Source organism: Taudactylus pleione, unplaced genomic scaffold, assembly GCF_031769625.1.
Source record: "Taudactylus pleione unplaced genomic scaffold, aTauple2 ptg000012l, whole genome shotgun sequence".
Taxonomy (NCBI): domain Eukaryota; kingdom Metazoa; phylum Chordata; class Amphibia; order Anura; family Myobatrachidae; genus Taudactylus; species Taudactylus pleione.
Genome location: NW_028284415.1, coordinates 17,686,648 through 17,712,306, shown reverse-complemented (window position 1 = coordinate 17,712,306; position 25,659 = coordinate 17,686,648). Strand labels below are relative to the sequence as shown.

Genomic DNA, 25,659 nt, shown 5'->3' with positions numbered 1-25,659 from the left:
AATTAGGCAAAAACAAGTCATTTTTGAGGTGAAAATGCAAAAAGTGTTTGAAAATTGGGTTAAAAAACTGAGATAGGTATTTTGGGGTGCTCTATGGATGGGACATGTGTTTTTAGAATTGCAGGAGGCTGCAGCAGGTGTATTTTTAAAAAAAAAATTTATTCTGCACTACCCAGTATCCTAGTATCCATTTACATGTACCCCCAATTTAACTACAGCAATTATTTTTCATAAAAGACATTGCTTAATATAATTTTCCACACTATGCATATAACAGCCCTTTGACTTTGACTCCAAATAAGATCCCTAATTACTTTTATTATGGCTAATAATACACTTCTATATTGATTCCCCGGGTGAGTTAGGTTTTATTGGGGGTACAGACTGATTTCCCCTTAAAAAACTGACCTTTTCGCCAGTTCCGCTATTCGCTGCATTCGCCAATATGCTTTTTCGCCAATTTTAAAATTGAATAGGGCGAAAAGCGGGAGCGCGCATTGAGTAACCAGGCGAAAACTTTGCCTCAAAACACGCGAATGAGACGAAAACATTGCGCTTTTCGCCGATCTCAGCTTTTCGCGGCTATTTGAACCCACCCCCTGGGGTGACATTTACAGGAGGCCTTTCTGTACTCATAAGTATAATTTTGTCTTCAGCTAAATCCGGAACAGGAGTCTGCATCACATGGGGATGTTGCTTTCAAGATGCACTTCAGATTTTAAGTGTTTACACTTGTCTTTAATTGTTTACCACAGTATCTGCAAGTGGCTCTCTTGTTTGAGCTTCTATGAAAACATTTCCATAAATTGCTTTTTGGTGGCATTTTTTTAAAACCACAAACAAATAGTGAACTTCCTATAACCCACAGGTTCTCAAACTCGGTCCTCAGGACCCCAAACAGTGCATGTTTTGCAGGTCTCCTCACACAATTACTAGTGAAACAGTTAGCTGCACCTGTGGCTCTTTTAAAACGTGTCAGTGAGTAATGAATACACCTGTGCACCTGCTGGGTGACCTGGAAAAAGTGAACTGTGTGGGGTCCTGAGGACCGAGTTTGAGAACCACTGCTATAACCTATTAAACACAAAATATAAAGAAAACACATATAACTCTTGCCCATCAAACTGTTCCTATAACATGTTTCACAGTCACCTCAGGCTCAACTACTATCACCCGAGCACTTACACACCCAGGGGGAGATGTATCAAAGCTTGGAGAGAAATAAAATGTAGAGAGATAAAGTACCAGCCAATCAGCATCTAACTGCCATTTTACAGGCTGTGTTTGAAAAATGACAGTTAGGAGCTGATTGATTGGTACTTTATCTCTATCCACTGTATCTCTCTCCGAGATTTGATACATCACCCCCTCAGTAACTATATTGTGAATGTGAACAGTGTGAACTGTTGAGTGTCATTTAGAACCATGTGTTTTTTGAGAGCCAATCAGACACAAACACCGACGGACGAAAACATAATTTAAGGGAAAACATCGGCCTCCCATCATTGTTGAGAATTTGGATTGAGGAAACAATATTTCATGGTGTCCTGTTTTCAGTTTCAGATCTATGTATGTTTCATCCAATCTGATACACTATTGTACAGCATAACCTAAAATGCTGTCACTATCTAGGTTCAGCATAATAACAAACTGTTAAGGATTAAGGGGCCTATATATCAAAGCTTGATGAGAGATAAAATTGTGACAGAAAAAGTATTAACCAGTCAGCTCCTAACTGTCATTTTTCACACACAGGGGCCTATGCGTCAAAGCTTCTAACTTACATTTTATAGGAGGTGTTGAAAAATGACAGTTAGGAACTGATAGTTTAATACTTTTTCTCTCACAATTTTATCTCTCATCAAGCTTTGATACATAGACCCCACAGCCTGTAAAATGTAAGCTAGAAGCTGATTGGTTGGTGATTATATCTCACAATTTTCTCTCTCATCAAACTTTGATACATAGGCCCCTACGGGCCTAATTTATCAACGAGTTTTATCACTCACAACGATAAGACTCATTGTGTATGATTATGGTGCTCCAGCCAATCAGCTCCCAACTGTCATGTGTGAAAAAAATGACAGTTGGGAGCTGATTGGCTGAAGCACCATTATCATACGCAAGAAATGTTATCACTCGTTGTGAGTGATAAAACTTGTTGATAAATGAGGCCCTAAGAATGTTCTGATTTCTTTGTTTATCATGTCACTGCATTAATTCACTGAATTGTCCTAATAGAGTCACTAGTGACTAAGGGGCCTATGTATCAAAGCTTGATGAGAGATAAAATTGTGAGAGAAAAAGTATTAACCAATCAGCTCCTAACCGTCATTCTTCAAACACAGCCTATAAAATGTAAGTTAGAAGCTGATTGGTTGGTTGGTGATTTATATTTCACAATTTTATCTCTCATCAAACATAGGCCCCTAAGAATATTTGCTGTGGATCACAGTCTACGTAACTCCTAGATTTTACAATAAAATAACACAGCTGGAGAAAAGTTTATAGGTTACAGGCAGAGCTGAACATTGAGGCACACAAGGGTCTTGTTAAGGCTACATTGATGAGGCTGAAGGCAGCAGCGTCTGCAGCAGATGTATGAAGTTCCGTCCTACCTCCTCTTGCATTCCACATTCCAGGAGCATTGTGACACATGCCTCAATGGGGAATGCAATCTCCCGGCCACTGACTGTCAAATGTTCATCTAAGGACTTTCCAAATGATGGCTTTTCAATCCAGGCCTCTGAAAGGAGTGAAATACAGAGACTCAGTAACAGAATAGATGCAAGCATAAGAAACATTACATTGACTGAAGTAAACATAACCTTGTGTGAGCCATTAACAGCATTGTGACAAACCGTAGTAGCTGCAGCCATTTTGTGGCCTGAATGAATATTCATGACAGCAAAATGCAGCCTATTGATTCACTGTGATAGAGTGATATAAGTGAGGTACAAGTCATGTGGCTTACCACACTGGTTAAAGGTTCACTTTCAATAAAGGCCTAAAAAAGCTGCATATAGAAATAAGGATTAGTCTGTTCCAGTGGGCTCCAGAGGTGGGGCTGCAGCACAGTCCAAACTTCAAACTGGGGAGTCACACCAAACTGTCCTATCAAAAGCTGCCAAACATTGCCGGCTGGGACACACGGACAGTATATGTGGCTTCCCTATTTGAATTTTGAACTGTGCAGCAGCCTCACCTCTGCAGCCGCCACTGATCTGTTCTAATAATTGTCCTCATTCCCAACTTTATGCACAATAGATGTGCTCCATAAAAACATTAAATGATATCTCTCTGCTGTCAGTGGTATATTGATTTCTTTACCCTACAATAGGGCATGCTGTTTTGCATCCATCCTTCTCAATTTTGCCCTAAAAAACAATATTTGTTTTTTCAACTGATGGGCTTATGCCCTACTTAGTGAACAGCGTATGAATGGGACAAACAGCACAGTGAGGGCCTGATACAGAGGTGGATGCAGTATCAATGTCACACGCAGTTGGCTGATGTTCTAAGTCTGTGCATGTGCTTGAGTCATGGCGCGCATGTATCACAACTGTACTCGTACAGAGTTGCAGAACAGATTTAGATACACAATAGCAGAAATGTAAGGGGTATTCCTGGACGGTGACTGAGAGGTAACAGGGGGTGGCTATAAAAGATACTACATCGTGGGGGTGTCACTGAAAGCGGCTACATACAGAGACTCACATAGGAGGCCATAGCCAGACAGAGAAAATGCGCGTAACTTAGGGCTAGTGCAAGGTTCGATGGTGTGGCCAATAGTGTATCTAAGTACCCACCAGGAAGAAATGCGACTTAAGGCACTGCAAGGGGACATCTCAGTCCTTGCCCAACTGGTTGCATGGATGTACACAAGGAAAGGGCTTTGTAGCTACATTAGCATAAAGCTGCAGATTAAACGGCAGCAAGAGAGAGTCCTGGGCGTGTCTGTTTACACCTCTGAATCAGCTCCTAGAAATCGGACCCTCCAGCGCAGTTGTGAGTAGACTCTGGCACTGTGCTGGAGTCTACTCTGGACATCTAATGCACATGCACAAGTCTCCAAGAACATGGAGTCTGCTACATGTTCTGGATAGTTTCTCTCTTGCGCATGAGTAAATCCCCAGGAAAATGGCGGCTGCACCACTTTCCCAGTGATTTGTGTAGTTCTGACGTGGGACTCCAAAGAGGTGAAGGGTGTATGCTATCAGCCTCCCTGTACCTAGGGGCCTGTGTGCCCTGCACATCCTGTACTCATTATAGATACGCCACAGCACCTAATATTTTCTGGATATTATTGGTTGAGTTGAGGAGGGATTTAAAACACTTGGAATCCCTATAAAAACTTGCAAATAAGATGAAAAAAGTCTCTTGAACCCACAGTGGGCCATATATGCAGTGATTCGTTCATCTAGACCAAACACACACAGAGGGATTTATTCAGAGGTGGACACAGTGTCGATGTTGGATGCAACCGCCCAATGTTTTCAAGCTGCGAATGTGTTAGATTTGTAATGTGGATGCGTCCATGTTACTACCGGGTGGCGCAGAGTGAATTTGGATGCAGAGAGATGGAATTTCAGTGTGCATTTCTGGGTGGTAACATGGTGTGGCTAGCCAGACGCAGGCGTGTTGCAGTTGCACCGATTTCAGCGGCGATGTTCAGATGGACAATCTGCGCCTCCATAGTGTTGGTGCAGTGTTCGATGGAGCGACTGTCCATTTTTATGATATAATGGCAGATATTCCAATATTTTTGCCACAGGATTTAAAGTGTAAAGTTCTTTAAAAGTAAAACCCGGTATTTTGTTGGAATTTTCACACATCGTACTTCGGGCCTGATTTAAAGTAAGCTAATGCCGGCTTCATCTGTGTACACAGCTGCTGTGTGAGACTATACAAATGTCACAGCCGCCGGGATTTATATTGAGATGCCCATCTGCAGCTTTGCAAATTCAAGCATCTGCGTACAAAGATACAGCATTGACGCAGATCATTTGATTATCGCAGTTCTCAGTAGCCCAGTGGTCGTGCAGAATGGCCATGCTTACCGAGCCACTTACACTGCGTACGGGATTGCAGACATAGGCTGTGATACGTTCGTTGCCACCACTCCCCATTACCTGCCACACATGCTCCCTGATCGTCAATCACACTGCGAGTAAATAGTAACTAGCTGTAAGCAACTAAAGTATTGTACCTTGGCGTATGCACTGTGCGACTCAGCCGCATGCGCTCATAGCCAATAATCGCTGAGCCACAAAAAAACATCGGCCTAGCGTATAACTCTATCAAGCACTTCATTACATTTTATCCTCAGCCCCTTACACCTAGATAATTTCAGAAGCCTCAAATGTTCCAATTCATGAAAAAATTACCAGATTTATGAAAGCGTTGATCAATTACATAGATGTATACAATGGTTGAGACTGTGGGCCTAATTCAGAGGTGAAAGTGCCAATAGTCCTGGAAACCCCTACAGCGCATGCATACCACTGAGTGCACGCAGAGACCACTGTTGTGTATGGGATCACTGGCTGCGGAAAGCAATGAGCCTCCTGGGAGGTGACTGGGAGGTGGCCTGAAGTGAATGCAAGTAAAGGATGTCTCATGGGCGTGTCAGTGAATGCGGCTGGGTTCTCAAAGGATGCAGTCAAAATCCGGCTGGGCTAAATCCCGATGGACAAAATCTCGACACCTATAATACCAAAGTGGAGAAAATCCCGACACCAATACTACTAACACGGACAAAATACAACAAGTTGAAAATCCCGTTACAGTTAAAATCCCGACAATAAAAAATCTCGACACAATGTTAGGACGTACTTGGTCATGAATGCAGTGGCGGCCCCATAGGTGGGGCTGCAGAACAGGCCAAAATTAAAATAGGGGAGCTATACAAACTAACCTTCCAAAAGCTGGAATAACACTGTAGACAGGGGTTATTAGCTGAGCAGGAATAACTTGTAACAGATTATCAGGCTTGACACATACAGATGTGCCCACATACATCTATCCTCCGCATGCTACAAGTCGTGCCACACATAACGCGGGAGCTCAGTGTGACTCGGTAGCGCAGAGCGTTTTTTTGTGCATCTTTTTACCTTCAAATGCGTCTTACTCGCACAACAATGTGACTAGATAGCACAAGCAGCATCTGCTGATTAAAATGATATGCAGCATGCCTATGTTCTGTGTGTGACTGCAGGTAAAATATGTACAACACATGGTCAAGTAATGCTCAGCATTGTGTTAGTCTTCAAGCATCAGGCAGGTGGTTAGACACCAAGGTGACAGGAGCCATGTTATTGAAGACCTCACATTCTGGATACAACAGACCATTCCTCCTCTTCCCTCCAGCTGGAGATCAGGTTAGCAGCAACTGCACTGATGCTTGGGTAAGCTTTGGAATTATTATCATATTTTTGCAGCTGCACTCCGTGCAAAATCGCAGCTGTGATCGCATTAGTGGCTATCTCTGAATCAGGCCCAATGTAATAGGGTGCGAGTTTAAAACTTGCACAAAATTAGTTTTAAAAAAACGTAAAATAATAGAGCTGCTTCGGGCTAGCGAGTTTAGCCTGAGCAGCAATGTGTATAGTAGAAGCCTTCACAGATCTTTGAGACCCATGTAGGCTTTTATGTGTAAAAAGGGAATGAACGTGTTAAGATAACAGAAAAAAATTATTACGTGAGGTCCCCCCCAAAAGCATAACCAGTACCGGGCTCTCTGAGCTGGTCCTGGTTGGGAAAATATGGGGCAAAAAAACATAAGGGTCCCTGTATATTCATCCACCGGCACCAGGCTCTGTTAGCTGGAAAAATGAGTAGGAATTCCCGTATTATCCACAACCAGCACCAGGCTCTAACTAGTGGGAGTGTAATGCCACAGCAGGGGGGCACACCCAGGCTGGGAATTGCTCGGAAAGTGGGGACCCCCCGAGTATACCTCAGGCTCAGGCTGATAGTCAGGGCTATCCTCCGCACCCCTGGGCAGTAGGTGTGTAGGTGATTGTGTAAAAATTAGAAATTATATTGTCCTATGCAGTTGGATATTCGGAAGTGCCGACAGTCTGGGATCTAGAGGCCTGCTTGCACCTTTAGTCCCACTGTAAAGGAAATAATGAACAAAAGACGAGGCAGAAACCGAATATTGTATTAGTTTAATACACATTCACCCTCACTCACACCCGTACAACCGAGAGCTCCTGTTGAGACTATTTGACCATTTCTACCAGCTATCTTGTGCGCCGTTTTTTCCTGTCTCCGGTTCTGGTAACGAAGATGTTTGTACTACAGATGTGTACAAATGTGTCCACATACATCTTGCTTCCTTGCACGTTATACCCTTGCCCAAAAGTCGTGCCATGCTGTGTCCTGACTCGGTAGCGCCGATCGTCTTTCCGTTGCGACTTTTTACCTTCGAATGCATCTTATTCACAGAATGATGTGCATAGGACGCACAAGCAGCTTCTGCTGATCAAAATGATATGCACACCCAGGCCGGATATTTCTCTGTGTGCGACTGCGATTGTATTACTTCGCGAAGAAGATGCATTTGAAGGTAAAAAGTCACAATAAAAGTCGTGTGTATAATACGACTTGTAGCACACAGAGGTAAATGTATGTGGACACATCTGCATGTTTTATCATATTATGTTGCTCTGCATTATCTTTCATGTTTAGTTAATATCTTGGGCCCAATTTGTTATCATGCAACTGCTCTTGCTTTTGCGCTAAATAAGATTATGCACCGATCAGCCATAACATTAAAACCACTGACAGGTGAAGGGAATAACATTGATTATTCCATTGCAATAGTACCTGTCAAGGAGTATAATATATTAGACAGCAAGTGAACATGATGTGTTGGAAGCACAAAAAATGGGCAAGTGTAAGGATCTGAGTGACTTTGACAAGGACAAATTGTGATGGCTAGATGACTGGGTCAGAGTATCTCCAAGATGGCAGGTCTTGTAGTGTATTCTCGGTATACAGTGGTTAATACCTATCAAAAGTAGTCCAAGGAAGAACAACTGGTGAACCCTAGACAGGGTCATGGGTGCCCAAGGCTCACTGATACTCGTGAGGAGTGAAAGCTAGTCCGTCTGGACTGATCCCACAAAAGAGCTAGCATAAATTACTGAAAAAATTAATGCTGGCTCTTATTAAAAGGTGTCAGAACACACAGTATATAGCTGCTTGCTGCATATGGGGCTGTGTAGCTGCAGACTTGTCAAAGTGCCATGCTGACTCCTGTCTACTGCTGAAAGCACCTACAATGGGCATGTGAGTGTAAGAACTGGACATTGTAACAAAGGAAGAAGGTGGCCTGGTCTGATGAATCATATTTTCATCATGTGGACTGCCAGTTGCATGTGAATCAGGATGCACTATGGGAAGAAGGCAAACCGGCGGAGGCAGTGTGATGCTCTGGGCAATGTTCTGCTAGAGTTCTGGCATTCATGTGGATGTTACCTTGAGAGGTATTGTGGAGTCCATACCTTGACAGGTCTGAGCCGTTTTGGCAGCACGAGAGGGACCTACACAATATTAGGCAGATGGTTTAATATTGTGGCTAATTGGTATACATATCAAGTTTGTCAATTTACTATTATGCTGCTGCTATCCTATCTAATGTTGTTTTGTCTATGGGTCTCTGTTGGTACTTGTCCCCAACAATTTCACTTTTCAACATAGACATACAGCTCTATGCCAAGAGTATTGCCAAACACTTTCAATCACTTCTCCCCAAATTGATCCATAATGAATAAGTAGGATTTGTTCAGGCTCACAAAGGGCGGGATAACACCACTAAGGTGATCAACTTAATTTACACAACTTCCTGCGAGTCTACACCTGCCATCCTCCTGTCTACAGAAGCCAAAAGGCATTTGATAGGATTGACTAGCATGTTATGGAAGGGTTCCTAAAACATATGGGTTTGCTACCACTGGGCCTTCAGAGGATCCTGTCATTGTATGAGTACCTCTCTGCTATGGTTAGAGTCAACGTGATTCATTAAAGATTCAGACGCACACAGATATACAATTGTTGCATATCAAATTAAACAGTGCAGTCTTGCGATGCGGTTTGTCTCATCCAATTGCGAGTGGAAAGAACGCTCGCCATAAGCCGAGTCGCTTGGGACCTGGCGGCTCACTCGTGCCCGGCATCTAGCGACTCATGGCGTATTTAGAATAGGTGTACGAGAACACATCTGCTTGCCATACCTTCTCATTGCAGTGTGTGGATTTATACAAAGGGTCAATTCACAGCAGCTCACAGGACTGCTTTCTCAACTTTTTGTTTTCTTAAAATGAGAGGAGCTTCAGCTTTCTGTAATGGAGTGGGAAGTAGCCCTGTACATTGTTAGAGATGCAATGTAACACTGAACAACATATTTTAAGTTCATATATGAAAATGTCAAATTTGGGGTTTGGTCACCCATAAAAAAAAAAATGACAGAAAATGTAATTATGATTTCTTATTTTGTTTTGCTGCACAACAATGCTGATTTTTTAATGATGTTAAAAGTATAGTAATAGTATAATAATAATTGTGTACAATCAGTTTTCCAGAGAGGTAGCCCATCAAGGCTTTTTTGGTATCTGACTCGCGTGGGGGCTGTAGATCCTCCTATATGATTTTGATCAAAGATGTGGGTGTGGGGGGCTTCACCGGGGGATGTGAAGGGAGGGATGAGAGACAATACCCTTTTTGTTTTTTCGCCTGCTATTTTTTATGTTCATTTTTATTTGAATGCTTCACACATACTATGATTATGTCTTAGGGCGACATTCTGATCTATTTATTCTTTACCTAGCAATTATTAATAAAAGATTTTTGATTTGTGTTTATTACTGTTAATATTGTTCAAGATTCCATATTTGGATGTTGCCCTTTGTCTTTGCTTTTCTGTATTGTAGATTTTATGGTACATGTGATTCAATAAAAAAACTTTTTTCTCAAAAAACAAAAATAGGTTGGATAAGTTATAAATAGATGTTCCTGACCTAATTCAATCATAAAAAAAGAATATTAGCCAGTTAAGTGGTTAATGTCCTTCTTCCAAACCTCCATAGAAAATGTATGTAAACATTTTACATAATCTTTCAGCCAAAAGGGCAATATGCATCTTCTTGACTAAAATATTTGCACAGCACAACAAAAACTTACATGTGGAAATGCAAACTAAATTAAACAAAATGCCTAGAAGATCACATAGCAATATTATTTCTCTATAACCCCATACACACTGGACAAATTTGTGTACGGAGCGATATTGGCAGCGGTGGGCGGCAGGGGTGCTGGCATTGTTAAGTGCATCCACTTAACAATGGTGGCACATGGGGGGGGGGTGGAGCAAGGCCATGCTGCTTACGGCAGCATGGCATCGCTAACGCTATCCCCAGATTGAGCTGCATGTACAGACGTCTTGGGATAACGTTAACGACCCATGGGAGCGCGCATCGTTCGTCGTTAAGTTCATACACAATGGACGATTTGAACGATATATCATTCAACGATATCATTCATTAAAAATTGGCCAGTGTGTATGCGCCTTAAATGTAGTTTTCACGAGTGTTGAATTTAAACACAGAAAAAAACTCGCAACAACCATTGCAGATGCTCTCAAGTAGTTGCATTTTGTTTTCTGTGCTATATAAAAAGTTTTATTGTGACTTTAATATTTAAAAATTTACTTTAGATACATACTGGGTTTTTCATTTTAATTAAAAACCGTTGTGCCAACGATATCATTCATTAAAAATTGGCCAGTGTGTATGCGCCTTAAATGTAGTTTTCACGAGTGTTGAATTTAAACACAGAAAAAAACTCGCAACAACCATTGCAGATGCTCTCAAGTAGTTGCATTTTGTTTTCTGTGCTATATAAAAAGTTTTATTGTGACTTTAATATTTAAAAATTTACTTTAGATACATACTGGGTTTTTCATTTTAATTAAAAACCGTTGTGCCTAAAATCATGTGTTGAAAACAAAGAAACACACTGTTGTTGCCATGTGACAGAGGAACTTACCTTGGTTAGCAACATATGTAACCATGAACACAAAAAACTTTGGACCACTGCAGAGGATGCTAATGAAAGAGTCATTTACTAACTACCTTTCAAATGGCTGCAGCAGTGTGTTTCTACATTTTCAACAGAAAAGTACTGATAGCAATTCTATTTCAAGCATCAGGAGTTATTCTGTTAAGGTAAAAGTATTCAGTTAATCTTTAAATAAAATTGAGCTGATGGCTTTTAGGGCCTGATTCAGACCCATTCGCTAGCAAGCGATCGCTCGGAGCGAGCGATATTTTGCAATGTGCGCATGCGTATGCTTCGCAGTGCGCGAACTAGGCCGAGCGATTGGGAAGCATTCGCTCGCCCAGCAGAGACAGCCCAGCTGAATGAGTGACAGGTCGAGCCGTTTGTGGGTGGTATCAGGGGCAGGCCACTGGAAACGGGGGAGTGGAGGTGCGAACGCAGGCGTGCCTGAAAATCTTAACGCCGTTTCATAGACGTGTATAATTAACAGCCAGCGTCATAGTACATGTCACCAGGTGAATTATACACTGAAGTGCTCGCAGTGCTTGTGGTAGGGTATAGTCAACCTCAAACGCTGCGCCCGATGTACCGATGGTTGCATAAACTTCCTGGAGATGACGTGCGCTAGTGGGCGTCTAAAGACAGGCTGGTGGGCGTCTACATACACACCGCCATAGATATAGTGGGTGTGCTTATGCCTTGCCGTGAAATCGCCTGCCTGGCCATCACTTAGCCGAATTTGCATACGCTGGGAGCGAGCGTACGCATCTAGCGAACGGGTCTGAATCAGGCCCTTAATTAGAAGTTTCTGATGTATTTCCTAAATTTGTAAAGGCTGCCACCCTATAAAAACTTGAAGTACAAACAGTTGTCAATAATCTGATTCACAGGATTATGGTCTCATTTTTTATCATAGCGATATCTTAAATGCTCACCCTGCTGGGCTTTGATTTGTGGCAGGACAGCTTGCAATAATGCGAGAGACTTCCTGTGGTATTCGGCCTGTACTTCTATTAACTGTGAGAGATAAAACAAAAATCACCAACATATAAATAAAACCATCTATGAAAAAAAATTTCAATACACTCTAGGTAGGTAATTGGGGAATGCTTGAATCACCATACGTCACATTACTTCATTTATTCAGAGTAAAATGGTGTATCAGTCATTCCAATATAAACCACATACAAATGTGCACATACAACTAGCCTTCTTGCGCTTTAAACATCCCTTCTAGTTGCTCCATGCCGTGGCGTGACTCAGTAGCACCGAGCTTCATTTCATGCAACGTTTTACCTTCAAATACGTCTTATTCACACATTAATGTGCACAAGCAGCTTCTTCTGATTAAAATGATATGTGGCATGCCTATGTTCTGTGTGAGACTGTGGGTGTATCTGCTTGCGATACGCTACGTTACAGTGTCACAGCCGCTGGTAAAAAATTGCATGAAAAGACATCTGGCGCTACTGAGTCACACGCGTTATGTGTAACATAACTTGTAATGCACGGAGGATAGATGCCTGTGAACACTTCTGTAATTGTAGTTTTAATAACGCTTCCAGGAATAGACAGTGAGGCTCATCTACAAGTGCATCACACAGTAGCAAAACATGGCACCAGAAAACTTAAAATGCAGTAACAAACGCAAATAAACAGTACAGAGATTATGGGGGATTTAATTGGACTGTTTTCACAATTTTATTTTTTCGCCCTATGCAATTAGCCGCCCAGTTAATGCACACTAACTCTGCACAGGGGTTAACGCGTCTTCTTTATTGGGACACTGAGGGGCTGCTGTATGGATGGAGCAGGTGTTTTAAACATTGCAGGTGGCAATTACAGGCGTTTTTTTAACACTTTTTTAATAGTGGCATAAAATTACCCAAATATAAACTGACAGACATCTTTATGCACCCATTATTCTACTACAGCATTTCATTTGATGAAAAACACTTTGTATAATTTTTTTCACTGTTATTGAAAAATGCTTATAACAGACATTTGGGATGTAGTTAGGAGACCGGCGGACTGGATGCCGCCGGTCGAAATCCCAACATCGCAAGCCCTACACGAGACTGATGCCTGAATCTAGACAGACATCCTCAAGAACGAGGTAAGCCTTGACGTCTTAGGTGTTAGCCGCGGGGGGGGAGTGTTTGGTTCAGACAACATAGCGGTGTTAGGGTTAGGTTTTGGATGGGGGGTGGTTTAGGGTCAGGTAACCCTAGGGGGGGTTAGGCACCAATGGGGAGGGTTAGGCACCACTGATGAGGGTTAGGCACTAAGGGGGGAGACTTAGGTTAAGGCAGGAGGGTTGGGAGGGGGGGGTGTTAGGGTTAGGCACTAAGGGGGGGGGGGGTTAGGCACCACTGGGGCGGGTTAGGATTAGGCACTAAGGGGGGAGTCTTAGGTTAAGGCAGGATGGTTAGGGTGCAGGGTGGGGGGGTCTTAGGGTTAGGCTACAAGAAGGGAGGGTTAGTAGGAGAAGGGGGAGGGGGGGAGGTTTAGTATATGTACCCGTCCCCTGTCGGGAAACCGACCATCGGGATGCCGCTGTCGGTATTTTGACAGGAGGCATCCTGGCTGCCGGTATTTCATACCCATTTCAGACATTTGACACACTTTAAGAAACCCAAATAGTTTGTTTGGGCCACTAACAGACTTCTATACTGTTAGCCGATATTAGTTTGCATTTTTTGGGGGTACAAGCTGATTTCCCCATTTTCACCTATACTTAACGCATGTAACACCTACAAGAACTATCGACCAAATGCCAGTAGACAGCTTTTCGAAAATGGGAGCCAGTATACAGGCGATAAGTGACATTAACGGGGGATATGTGCGTTGAGGGAACACATGTTAACTTTACTTTTTATCACAGTTAATTGAATTCCCCCCATGTAATATGTTTGATATTGATTTCATAATCGTTTAGACGCAAGTACGTGTAAGCTTTAAATTCCACTGCGTCAGATGGATTTAAATGAAAAAACAATGGTACCATAATTTACGTCAAGTTGAACATCAATAAAATGCTAATATTTTGGTTTTATTACCCTGACTTATTTTCACATCTGTTTACTTGTACTTAACGTGTGTGTTAAATGTATAATGTTAATGCTATGTTTATGTCTCAATTTAATGATAAGAGAGAGGGGACCTAAGGACCGGCTAATTATGTGTAATTTTGGGTGTAAAGTTTATTGTTACAATAGTAAAATTTGTCCAGAAATGTACTTTCCTGCAAAAGTACCACTGGGAGCCGCGCAATACATCAGCATCAGTGTAGAGGGGAATTCCTCCCTAAGCCCATTCACCATCCCCACTGGCTCATCACAATAATTCTATCCTGCAATACTGCCTCTTTCCACCTCAGTGCAAGTCAAGTCAGATTCTCCGCTAAACCTCTTACTTACTGTACTGCATAGCTGCTGTGTCTGTGTACACAGTGGCTGGGCAATACTGTACAGCTAAGAGCTAACACCGTAGAGCTAATATGAGGACAAAATACGCCTCCTACCGGCATCAGCCATCTGAGTAAGCTTACACATACTCAGACTGGCCACCGATACTGCTCAGCTGGGGTCAGGAAATCTGTGTAGAAAGCCTCAGACCCTGTGCATGTGCATGACCCGTTTTGTGCATGTGCAGAACGGGTTGGGCGTCATCGCACGCAGTTCCCCCAAGCCACAGCATGCTTGACACGGGGTCTGGGCGGCAATTCCTGTGTTTCCAGAGAGCAGGTGCATGTCGGCCCCGATTTCCGAGTACCGAGGCCAGTGTCTGTATCTTTCGACTCAAATTTACAGGCCTTGCAAGCAGACAGGAGGTGGCCGTTCTCAGTAAGCTTAGGCGCAATGTTGATCCGATCCTCTATCTTCGGGTGCTGGCATCGGATCTGAGGTGCCAGCTGGTGGCGTCTTTTCCTTTTAGACACTTCCTGCAGGCATTAGCATATTTTTGCCATGCATATGAGTCCAAACTCTGAATCAGGCCCCAAGTCACCGCCCCGGCCTCAAACAACATATCAATCATGGTGCGGCTTTGGGGCACTGCAAGTGATCTTACAGTCAGTGATTGGCACATGCTCAGTGTAAATCCTCTGCATGGAATTGTACGCAAACCATCGAGTTGCATACAACTCTGGATCAAGCCCTTAAGAAGGCAAAAACCTTTCCCGTCGGAGAGGGCACAAGGAATTTTAGGTCTTTTTATAGAGCTTTTTCAATCATTCATTAATTTTGGGAAAGTTACAAATGATGTATGTGCATGTGCAATTTTTAAGGTGTCTTTGACTAGTGTCTGGTCAATTTAATGTATTCAAACTTTAACAACGGTTCATCTAGGATGTCTGTAGTATTGATACAAGTAGGATAAACAACCTGTAACCAATCAGATCATCAGAATTTCACAGCAGTAGAAGATGAATGTGTTGATCTTGTGGGCTGGCCATTCATATTATGTTAAAGGGTCTCTCCACTCAGTGGCTTAAGTTCATCCCAGACGCCCGGAGGCAAGTTAAAATTTGGTGCCCCCCCTGTCACAGCTGCTGACACTGTAATGTAGCAATTTGCATGCAGACAGGCTGTAGATAGACAAAGGCAGCAGCTGATGGTCTGACATGGAGCTCTCCATAGTGTATGGTGGCTTCTCAGGTGTCGGGAAGGGGTGCCATGTATTGGGCGGCCATGACAGTACACTCCGGGTAGATAATTACAGCCCTAAGTGCGGTGAATATGTTGTGGACAAAGTGCCCCTTCAGAGCTGGAGCCGGGCGGCAGGCGCCTCCATTGTCTCCCATAGTTCTGCCCCTGTCTCCACTCAATATTAAAGCTGTGTACACACTTAAGAGACCCAGCAGCCAACCGGCCACCCCACCGACGAAACGGCCAATTTGGTAAGCTATACACACCAATCGACCGGATTGCTATGTCTGGCCAGATATCACAAATGGGCTGGCACTAAAATTTGCCCGCCCAGCTATGATGTCAGTGTCAGCGATTCCTGCGGTCTGTGCACGTCTGTACACGCCAGCAAATGCATAATGCGATATGTCGTTCTTCGGCATAATGTTAGTACACACCACACGATATATCATTCAATATATATAGCCCCAACAAGGATCAGAATGCTGTATCGATATATCATACACATAGTATAGTGTGTACGCCCGATCCGTTGTTCCCAGCTATCGTTCATTGAATCGTCCTACTTGATGTGCTGCACGTCCAATGGGACGATTCAATGAACGACATGGTGTAGTTAAATGCAATGATACATCGCGCCATTGTACGGCTGATAGTGCAGTGTGTACAGTGGGCCTGAGTCAGATCCGCTCGCAAGCGGGTCGATGGCCGGGCAGTGCGCACGACTGCGTCAGCCCTGGAGCGGGTGAGAAATCACTCACTCCGGCGCTCGCATCCAAAAGAGGCGGCTGTCGATGTTGATCGACAGCTCTCCCCGTTTGATAGGCGGGTTGGAGGGGGGGGTGTGGCTGGCCAAACGGAGGCGTTCCCGAAGGAACGCCTGCCGTTTGGGGGCGGCCCCACTGACATCACGAGTGATGTCAGTGGTGAGCTTCCGGCTCTATTAGAGCCGAAAGCTCACTGGGGCTTGCGAGAACGAGACCCTACCACAAGGCCGCTCACAAAAGCTGTGGGTGGACACCCACAGCTATGCGAGCGGCCAGGAGGCCATCGCCCGCCCTGATTCAGATCGCACATCGCTGGTCGTTGCCAGTATAATTACTGCACGATTAATGAATGATTGAATGATAACAATGTCGTTATCGTTCAATTGTTCATTTTAATCGTGTAGTGGATATGCGCCTTTAGAAGCTGACTGGTTGGTATTGGCAAATTCACCACTTTATCCCTCTCCAAAATTTGATAAATCTCCCCCATTCTCAGTTATCAGTGAGGTAGATAAATGGGACATATCTAGGCAGGGCTCAGGCATCACTTTGTTCAAGCAGATAGAAACTGAGCTGAAAACAGATGATACAATACTATAATAGACTGGTTGCTTCCCATTGGGAAACAATGATCTTTACAGTTATCAGCATTTCTAGTAATATTATAATCTGATCACAGGTAGGTGAACACGCTAATGGTGGGTACACACCTGACAGATATATCTGCAGATGATGGTGGTTCATACACACTGAACGGCCATCATCTGCGGTTCCCAGCGACCAGGGGGCGTGTCCCGCCTCCCTCCTCGCAGCTGCCACTCTGTGTGTACGGGCGGTCTGCAGACCGCTCGTACACACCTGCCGATGGACAGATATGTCTGCTGCACAGCCAATGCGATATGTCGGGGAACGCCGATGTTCACCGACACATCGCGGGTACACACTGCCCGACAGGCAGCAGATACATTGTGTACCCGGCTTAATGACCTGAATGGCTACAAGTAGGTTTAACAATGAGAAAATCCTAATCCCCTGAGTAACTGCAAACAATAATACTCCTGTGAATGTTCTAATGTAGAGATTGGTTACAGATAGATTTACCCCAATTAATACCCTAATACTCGAATTGGCTTGAGGCCAGTATAACCCAGTGACAATCCTAATGTCATGATTGGCTGTAGACTGATCTTGCTCGTGAATGTTCTATAGCTGAGATTAGTTACAGGTAGGTTTACCCCTGTGAATAACCTATAGCTCAGATTGGCTTTGGTCAATCTACCACTGTGAATATTGTAATGCCATGATTGAATACAGCAATGACCTGATAGACTACAGGTCTGTCTATAACTGTACATGTTCCACTGCTCCGATTTGCTACACTGAGAAAAAAAAGAAGGAACAGTACTCACACCACATGGAGAGATGCCCAATATATACATCATGAAACACATGCACAGGCACACACTATAGACGCTTGTCCAAAGCCTGATATATTCTTTCATGATTTGGAATTTACACTTACTGTCTGAAAGTAGTTTGCATAGTCTATTTCTTTGGCCACAAAGCTGTACATATCTGCCGACAGCTGGTCCTAGGAAAAGAGAAAAGAAGTTACGCACAGTTAGATATCTGAAACACTGATTTAGAGCAGGGCAACCGGCCGGATATCTGGAGGCAGTAATGCCGACCATACACGGTGCGATTATAAGTTGGTAAGATGTGTTGTACGATTTCCCTTGAAAATTCTTCCCTTGAAATTCTCCATACGATGTGGTCAAATGGTGTACGATTGATTGTTACGATCATACGATAAGATACATACAAGTGTATCACATTGTACACAATAGATTGTAATCTTACGGTTTTGCAGTAAGATCTATGATCCAGCTATATGACTGTGGGGACGCGCATCGGCATCGTAAACACACAGAAACAACACACGATGTGCACAATTGATTGCTACGATTGATCAAAATCGTCCACATCGTGCAAAAAATTGCACCGTGTATGGGCCGCTTTAGAGGACTGTTGTAATAATGAAATATATTGTTGATGTCCGCATGTATTTGTGGTGGTCTTCAACAAAAAATGGAAGGTTACGCAAATTTGCACAGCTGACCAGGCTTTCAATGGACAAGTTGTATGTATGTTATTGGTTGAAGCTCATGTCAAGGTTGATTGTATTTGTATGCAAAGCACAGATGTAAAATGCATTCAGTAACAATAACACTATGCAAAAATGCTAATCTGTAGGATAATATACAGTACTGTGCAAAAGCTTTAGGCAGATGTGGAAAAAATGCTGCAAAGTAAGAATGCTTTCAAAACTAGAGGTAGTAATAGTTTATTTTTATCAAGTAACAAAATGCAAACTGAATGAACTGAAGATAAATCTAAATAAAATCAATATTTGGTGTGACCACCCTTCCTAATGAAGTAGGCAAAATGCAGAGAATCTTACCGTGATTCCGTGATCCGTCATGAGGGGGCGGGGCACGATTGTATGATAATGACGTCATTTGGCTTCACCCCCCTATTCAAATGTCCATGATTCCTGGCATTTAGTTGCAAGGGTGTGGGGCTTAATTACGCAAATGCCCGGCTCCGCCCCCATCACTGCCCACCTGAATCTATGGATGGAGTCTTCTCCCAGACAGAAGACTTCAAATGTCGGTAAATATGACTCACAGCCACCATCAGGAGGATACAGCCTGTACTAATGTGTTAGGCCCAGGCTCAGAGGGGAGTCTGCAGCCTGCCCATGATCTCACCTGTGAAGGAACACTGCTAGGATAATAGTGGCACATTTTACTTAGGGACTACAGGCCTGCAGCCCCCCAGTAAACTCCGCCACCCCTGTGACAGCGTGGCAGTGACTTCCCACTTCACATGCTGGGCAGGGGGCAGTCCCAGTAAGGGGGGTTCTCCCCATGTGGCTGCCAATCCGGACTGCAATAGCAGAATTGCGCTTCCAATAGGAAGCTACTTATACCTTACTTACTGCTATTATGGCAGCCCTATCAAGCTTTTAGGATCTGCAGCCGATAAATTCCCTATAAGCTGGCCTTTTGAGTTGTGCGTATATGCAAGATCCAGGCCCCTGGTGCATCCAGGGTGGAGCTGCCGCTAGTTAGGAACATTATAAAAGTTAATTGTGAAGAAAAAAAAAGTATATTGCAATAGTGGCTTTAGAAGAAGTGGGCAATGCTTAACTGCAGCACCACCACACAGCACATACAAATAGGTAAGTTCAAACTGCTACAGGAAATTGGCATTTGTCCACTTCAGGTCAGATCATAGCCACTTGGGAGCACTTATGAAAACAGTGTTCATAAATATAGGGCATTTTGTCCATTAATTTTAATACTAATATAAAGCCAGTCACATTTATACTGGCTTATCCCAAACTGGCCAACTTCAAAAGAGGTTGTATAATATAACTCTCGCATTAGTAAGATATTGGTGTGATAACTGTCATTGCTGTAGGGAATGATTCTGGGGCTTATGAAATAGAATGCGAGGATTCAGGCTCTGGTGAGATTCCAGTGAGTCTGCCCATATTTTTAAAGCAGCTATCATTTATAAGGCAAAACTAACCAGGTCTTGCATTTTAAGTTATTGCCACTTTAAAAATACAGGCAGACTCCCCAGAATCTCGCAGGCTATTACATAAGCCCTTCCTAAATGGCAAAAGTACCATAACTGTGTAAGGTGTATATGTACTATATATAATGCTATATATAGTATTATATATGAGTTACACCACTCTGCATTGTTACCTGTGAGATGTCCTCCAATGACATTCAGCAGTCAGAAATAGTCAAGGTTACCATGGGAAAATAATGCAACCTTTGTAGCGTGAATATCATTGTGGCTACAGTATTTCCCCAGTGGCTTTATCATGTTACATTCCAGTTTGATTGATTTCAGAGTCATTTCATTCCTGATGGAAATTTTAAATATTATAGATTTTACAAGTCTAGAAAAAAAATATGTTGCAATAATTTCAGTTTTTGTGGAAAAGGCTAAAAAGCTAGTTAGCCACCCGACATGACACTTTCATCTTACCCTACAGATCTCCACACGGTTCGCTGCCTCTTCCATTTCTTCCCTGAGTGCGTCGGCCTTCGCTCCAGAAGGTTGCAGGTTGCTGGAAATCCCAGTGGATTTAGCAGACTGATGCCACCTGTTTCAACGACAAATTAGACTATTCAAATAACACAATAAAGTGAGAATCACTGTATCACTTCCTAGAACCACAGACCTGCCTAGGAAAATGTTAGCTTAACACCATTTCATTCACACACCCCTGCCCACCCTAATTACTATTCCTTTATTTTCTGTCATTGTCTCTAGATGATATTCTCCTACCTACTTGTTCCCCATTTACACACAGCGCTCATGTTCCCTGTAAGAAGAGTGACTCATTTTGGCACTGAAACATCAATATATGAGGCCTTTAATTTCCAAAAGGGCTCCAGAGACAGCTCTTGTGAGTCACACAAGCCTGGCTGTCTAACCACAGCGAGTGAGTATCAGATTCACAGGCAAAGGGACAAGGCGGTGGTTGTGACATGCTGACCTATAGTATTGGTTTAGTAGGCTGTACGGCCCATCGCCATCAATAAAGGATGCTAATGACACTGGCTGGGATAATTGGCTAAGACACACAAAACTTCTCACATTCTTGAGAACACAAAATTCATATTTTCCAATTCATAATAAGACAATAAATAAATACTATAATTAACGGCTCTGCTGCCTTTGATGAAACCAAGGTTTGCGATGATCAGCTTCACTGCAGCACTAAGGGGGGGATTTATCAAGTGGAGAGTCACATTTTTAGTGTGATTTTGAGCATATATAAAATAAACGATTGGATCATTTTACCTGGGGTTACACAAACCACAAAACAACCCACCACAAAAAAAACACCCCCAAAAAAAGACACAGATGTGACAGGTGAGAAATTTTAAATTGCAAATATCTTGCCTATCAGACTACTAGAAAAAAAATTAAGAAAACCCCCCCCTCTCCGCCTGAGCGGGCTGTGCTACTTACCATTTGTCCTTGACCTTTACATGTGCCCCCAAACATATGTGCCATGGGATGCCCGGGCCAATTCTATTTAGCACTGGCCCCCTCCTGGTACCTCTGGCCAGTGGGTACCAGGGAAGGAAATGAGGCCTTCTATAGTTTAATAAAACCAATGTGTACCCCCTTTCAATTGATAAATATATCTGTCCAATATCAATTAAAAAATATATGTTGCCCCTTAAAAAATATATGTTGTGTACCCCCTTTCAATTGATAAATATATCTGTCCAATATCAATTAAAAAATATATGTTGCCCCTATAAAATAATACATGTGGCCATTTCAATTAATAATGAATACATGTGTACCAAATTTAATGTTAAGTGTATAATAAAGAATAATAAATCCGGTTATTTGGAGGTCATAATCGATGATGATGTGCACCAATATAACACCCATCAGGAAAAGCTGCATTACCAGTAATTAACCCCTGTCTGGCATTGAGCTGTAACATTGGAGCTCAGGCTTCTATCTTTCTCAACTGAGGCCCCCATTTATCAACGAAGGCAAATACCAGCGGAAGTTTTCGTTTAGTATCACTGTGATACAAACGAAAAAGCCACTGGTATTCACCAATATTTACCCCTCCGGCGAGGTCCAGTGAAGTCCTCCTTGCCCGCGAGGTACTCCACTGGGCTGCTGGCAGCTTAACGCTGCCAGTGACGGGCTCCGGTGTAATGTGCATGCGCAACGGTCTGTCTGCACACGTGCAAGGCACGGGGACCCGGCAGTGCCCGGAAGGCTTTGCTGAAGCCGTAAAAGCAGCGCTGGGTCCTTATTGCCGTCAATGGGGACCCCATTGCTCTCGCCATCTAAAGATGGTGAGATAGATGCTGTGACAAACAACGGTAATCTTAAATGTTGAATCCAGAAATGAGGACATAATCCCTTTAGCGAGCGTTAAAGGGGTTATGCTTCATTGTTAAATGGGGGCCCAAGTTGCTAAATTTCAACTACAGTATACAGCTCATGAGTAGATAGGTTACAAACGATTTGACAGCAGTTTGAGAATCATTATCAATTTGGGATGATAAATTAAGAAAACACATAAAATGTAATTAAAATAGAATGTGCACAGTCCAGCTAAATACTATTACTTAGAGTATCTTAATTCACCTCGCTCTAGATGAATCCATGTCCAGGACTAATTTGGCTAAGTGCTTTCTCTGTTTTTGGATGTTGGGAATTTCCACCTAAGAAAAATGGAGACAAGCAGTTGAAACATGGAAGTTGGAGGATCAGAGTGGTAGGAATCGTGGGATGATAAAGAGCTGGAGGTTCATAACAGTTATATAATGACGCGTATAAACTACACGTGAAGAATTAGCGATTGAACAATTACGACATTGTTATCGTTCAATCGCTCATTAATCGTGCAGTAATTATGCCGGCAACGAACAGCGATGAGCGCTCCCGCTGGCCGTTGTCGACATTTGTCATCACCTTAACATGCAGGCCAACCTGGCGAGATCCTCAGGTTGTGCATGTTTGCGGATGAGGGAGGGTACTTGCACTGAACGACATATCAGTCAGTGTGGGCACATTATCCACTGCACAGGGTGATGAACGATTGAATGATTATAATGTTGTAATCGTACAGTCGTTCCACTCTCGTGTAGTGGATACGCACCTTTATAGATAAGACCAAATATTTAAAAGTCCACTAAACATAATTAGAGTTAAAAATATTATTATTTATGCAATCTCAAAATCTATTTGTAACATTCATAAATATATTTGTAGAAGTTTCAGCATACTATCAGAAATAAAGATTATTGAAAGGATTTATAATCATGGCTAGGGTTTTTCCCTATGCACCGCAGATTTCCTATCAGTGGGATTAAATTGAAGATAACATGGCTTGGGAACTTTTACATATATATTTGGAAATATTCCAAGATGCTTTTTTTAAAATTGGAGTATCTTATGTTTTGATTTAGTGGATAATAAAACAATTCAACATTATAGTAGAAATATACACAAACCTACGTATAATGAATTTTTTCTGTATATATGTAAACCAGGGATGGGGAACCTCAGGCCCGGGGGCCGTATAAGGCCCGCGGAAACATTTGATCTGGCCCTCTGAGCTTCATCTGGATAGCAGGGTGCCTAGAATGGCACACTGCAGCCAGAATCTATGCAGCAGAGCTGCCTGGAGCATCTTTAGGATGCATCAGATGGTCACACCGCTGCCCTTACAGCTCCCTGGAGTATCCTGAGGATGCTCTGAGTATTGCTGTAATCACCGGCTATTGTGGCCCCGCCCCATGTAATGTCACACAGAGGGGCGTGGCCGGCACTGGGCCCGCAAATAATGTCATATATATCAAAATGGCCCTCGGCAGAAAAAAGTCCCCCCCTGAAGGAAACGGATGTAATCACTCTGCTGTGGCTTTTTGCTATGGTCAAGGAAATAATGAGTTACTCTCCAGTCTAATCGGGTTTGTGATGTCATCAGGTCTGTGACATCACAGAGCACATTTGTGTTGCTAAATTATCATTGGACTTGTGAGTAAACCTATACTGCTCAGGTAAACCACGACGATACATTATTGTCAGAGCTGGACACAAATGAAATGTGTGAACATCACTGTGTCCAATATTACAAAATAGCTCCATTCAGAAGGAAATATATTTCCCACTTTCATATGGGTTTAATTCATTGACTTCTAAATGCATTATTTTCACTAAATACAGTGATTTATTTTTGATGTTTAAATACCATGTACTTACAATATTATGTATAATTGTTAATTATATTTTTGTTGCTTCGTGATACTAGGAAAGAAGAGCAGAGCCATGTGACATCCCAGGACAATAGAAATGAACAAAGCTGTCTGATGATATAAATATATGGCTGAATAGCAAAAACATACATACAAATAACATTTTCTGATATGTGCGCTGTAATGACTATACATAACTAATAAAGATAAAGGACCGCTAATTCAGGAAATTGATTGTAGACTAATTTGTGTAATATATACAATGATAAAGTCTTCTGATTACACGGCTGATTTTGAGTCGGCAGAAGCCATGTGTCTCCCTGGTGTACAGCCGGGCGTCTCCCTGGTGTACAGCCGGGCGTCTCCCTGGTGTACAGCCGGGCGTCTCCCTGGTGTACAGCCGGGCGTCTCCCTGGTGTACAGCCGGGCGTCTCCCTGGTGTACAGCCGGGCGTCTCCCTGGTGTACAGCCGGGCGTCTCCCTGGTGTACAGCCGCGCGTGTGAATGTGCATAGATTGAGACACCCACTTGTGTCTTTAGACAGCACCATTGAAACTTGCACCAGCCCTACGTTAGGTGCAGATTCTCTGTCTGATTATGGCCTCCAATATGAGCGATGAAGGGTCTTTGTATGCAACCACTAACAGTGACACGCCGGCAACACTCCCATAACTCACCCATAAGATGCAGCATCTCCGTGCATCTGATTACACACCCCGTCACCGCCCAATACATTTCTAAAGCATTTCAGACACTGTGTGTCTGAATCAGTACTGCGACTCTGAGCCTGATTCAGACCCGCTCGCGAGCGCTTGCAAACAGGTCGATAGTGCCCTAGTGCGCATGCGCGAGACCCGGGGAGCGACGTGGAAGCCGTTGCTCCAGGTCTCGCACCAAAGGAGGCGTGCTGTCGATGTTGAGTGACAGCAAGCCCCCTTTGGTGGGCGTGCCGGGGGCGTGGCTGCCAGATGGAGGCGTTCCCATGGGAACGCCTACCGTCTGGGTCCGGCCCCACTGACATCACTAGTGATGTCAGTGGGAGTGATTATGGCTCTGATAGAGCCAAAATCACTCCAGGGCTTGCGGTCACGAGACCCTACGGCAGGGTCTCGTCGCAAGCCCGATGGTCGCGATGGTCTTGACCATCGCGACCATCATCATGGACGCTCGCATAAGCTGTGGGTGGTAACCCACAGCTATGTGAGCGTCCAAGAGGCCGCTCAAAGTTTAGGTAGGAGGGCCCTGATTCAGAGCGAGCACTCTGGTCAGAGCGTCCGGCTCTGAATCAGGCCCTCTGTGCGCTAACAATCGGGCGTATGCGTAGTATAAACCCAACACTCCATTGTGTCAGAC

At 43.3% G+C, this 25,659-nt stretch overlaps 1 protein-coding gene across 3 annotated transcripts in view; it reads right to left on the bottom strand.

Moving 5' to 3' along the window:
- ARHGAP44 (Rho GTPase activating protein 44) overlaps positions 1–25,659 on the bottom strand; it is a 208,223-nt gene that overhangs the window by 60,612 nt on the left and 121,952 nt on the right. For all 3 annotated transcript variants that reach the window (XM_088468690.1, XM_088468707.1, XM_088468699.1), the window contains exons 6-10: positions 22,694–22,770; positions 20,549–20,666; positions 18,003–18,071; positions 12,000–12,081; positions 2,619–2,746 (exon numbers count right to left, since the gene is read on the bottom strand). In XM_088468690.1, coding sequence (XP_088324816.1) covers positions 2,619–2,746; positions 12,000–12,081; positions 18,003–18,071; positions 20,549–20,666; positions 22,694–22,770 — 474 coding nt within the window. The remainder of the gene's footprint in view (positions 1–2,618; positions 2,747–11,999; positions 12,082–18,002; positions 18,072–20,548; positions 20,667–22,693; positions 22,771–25,659) is intronic.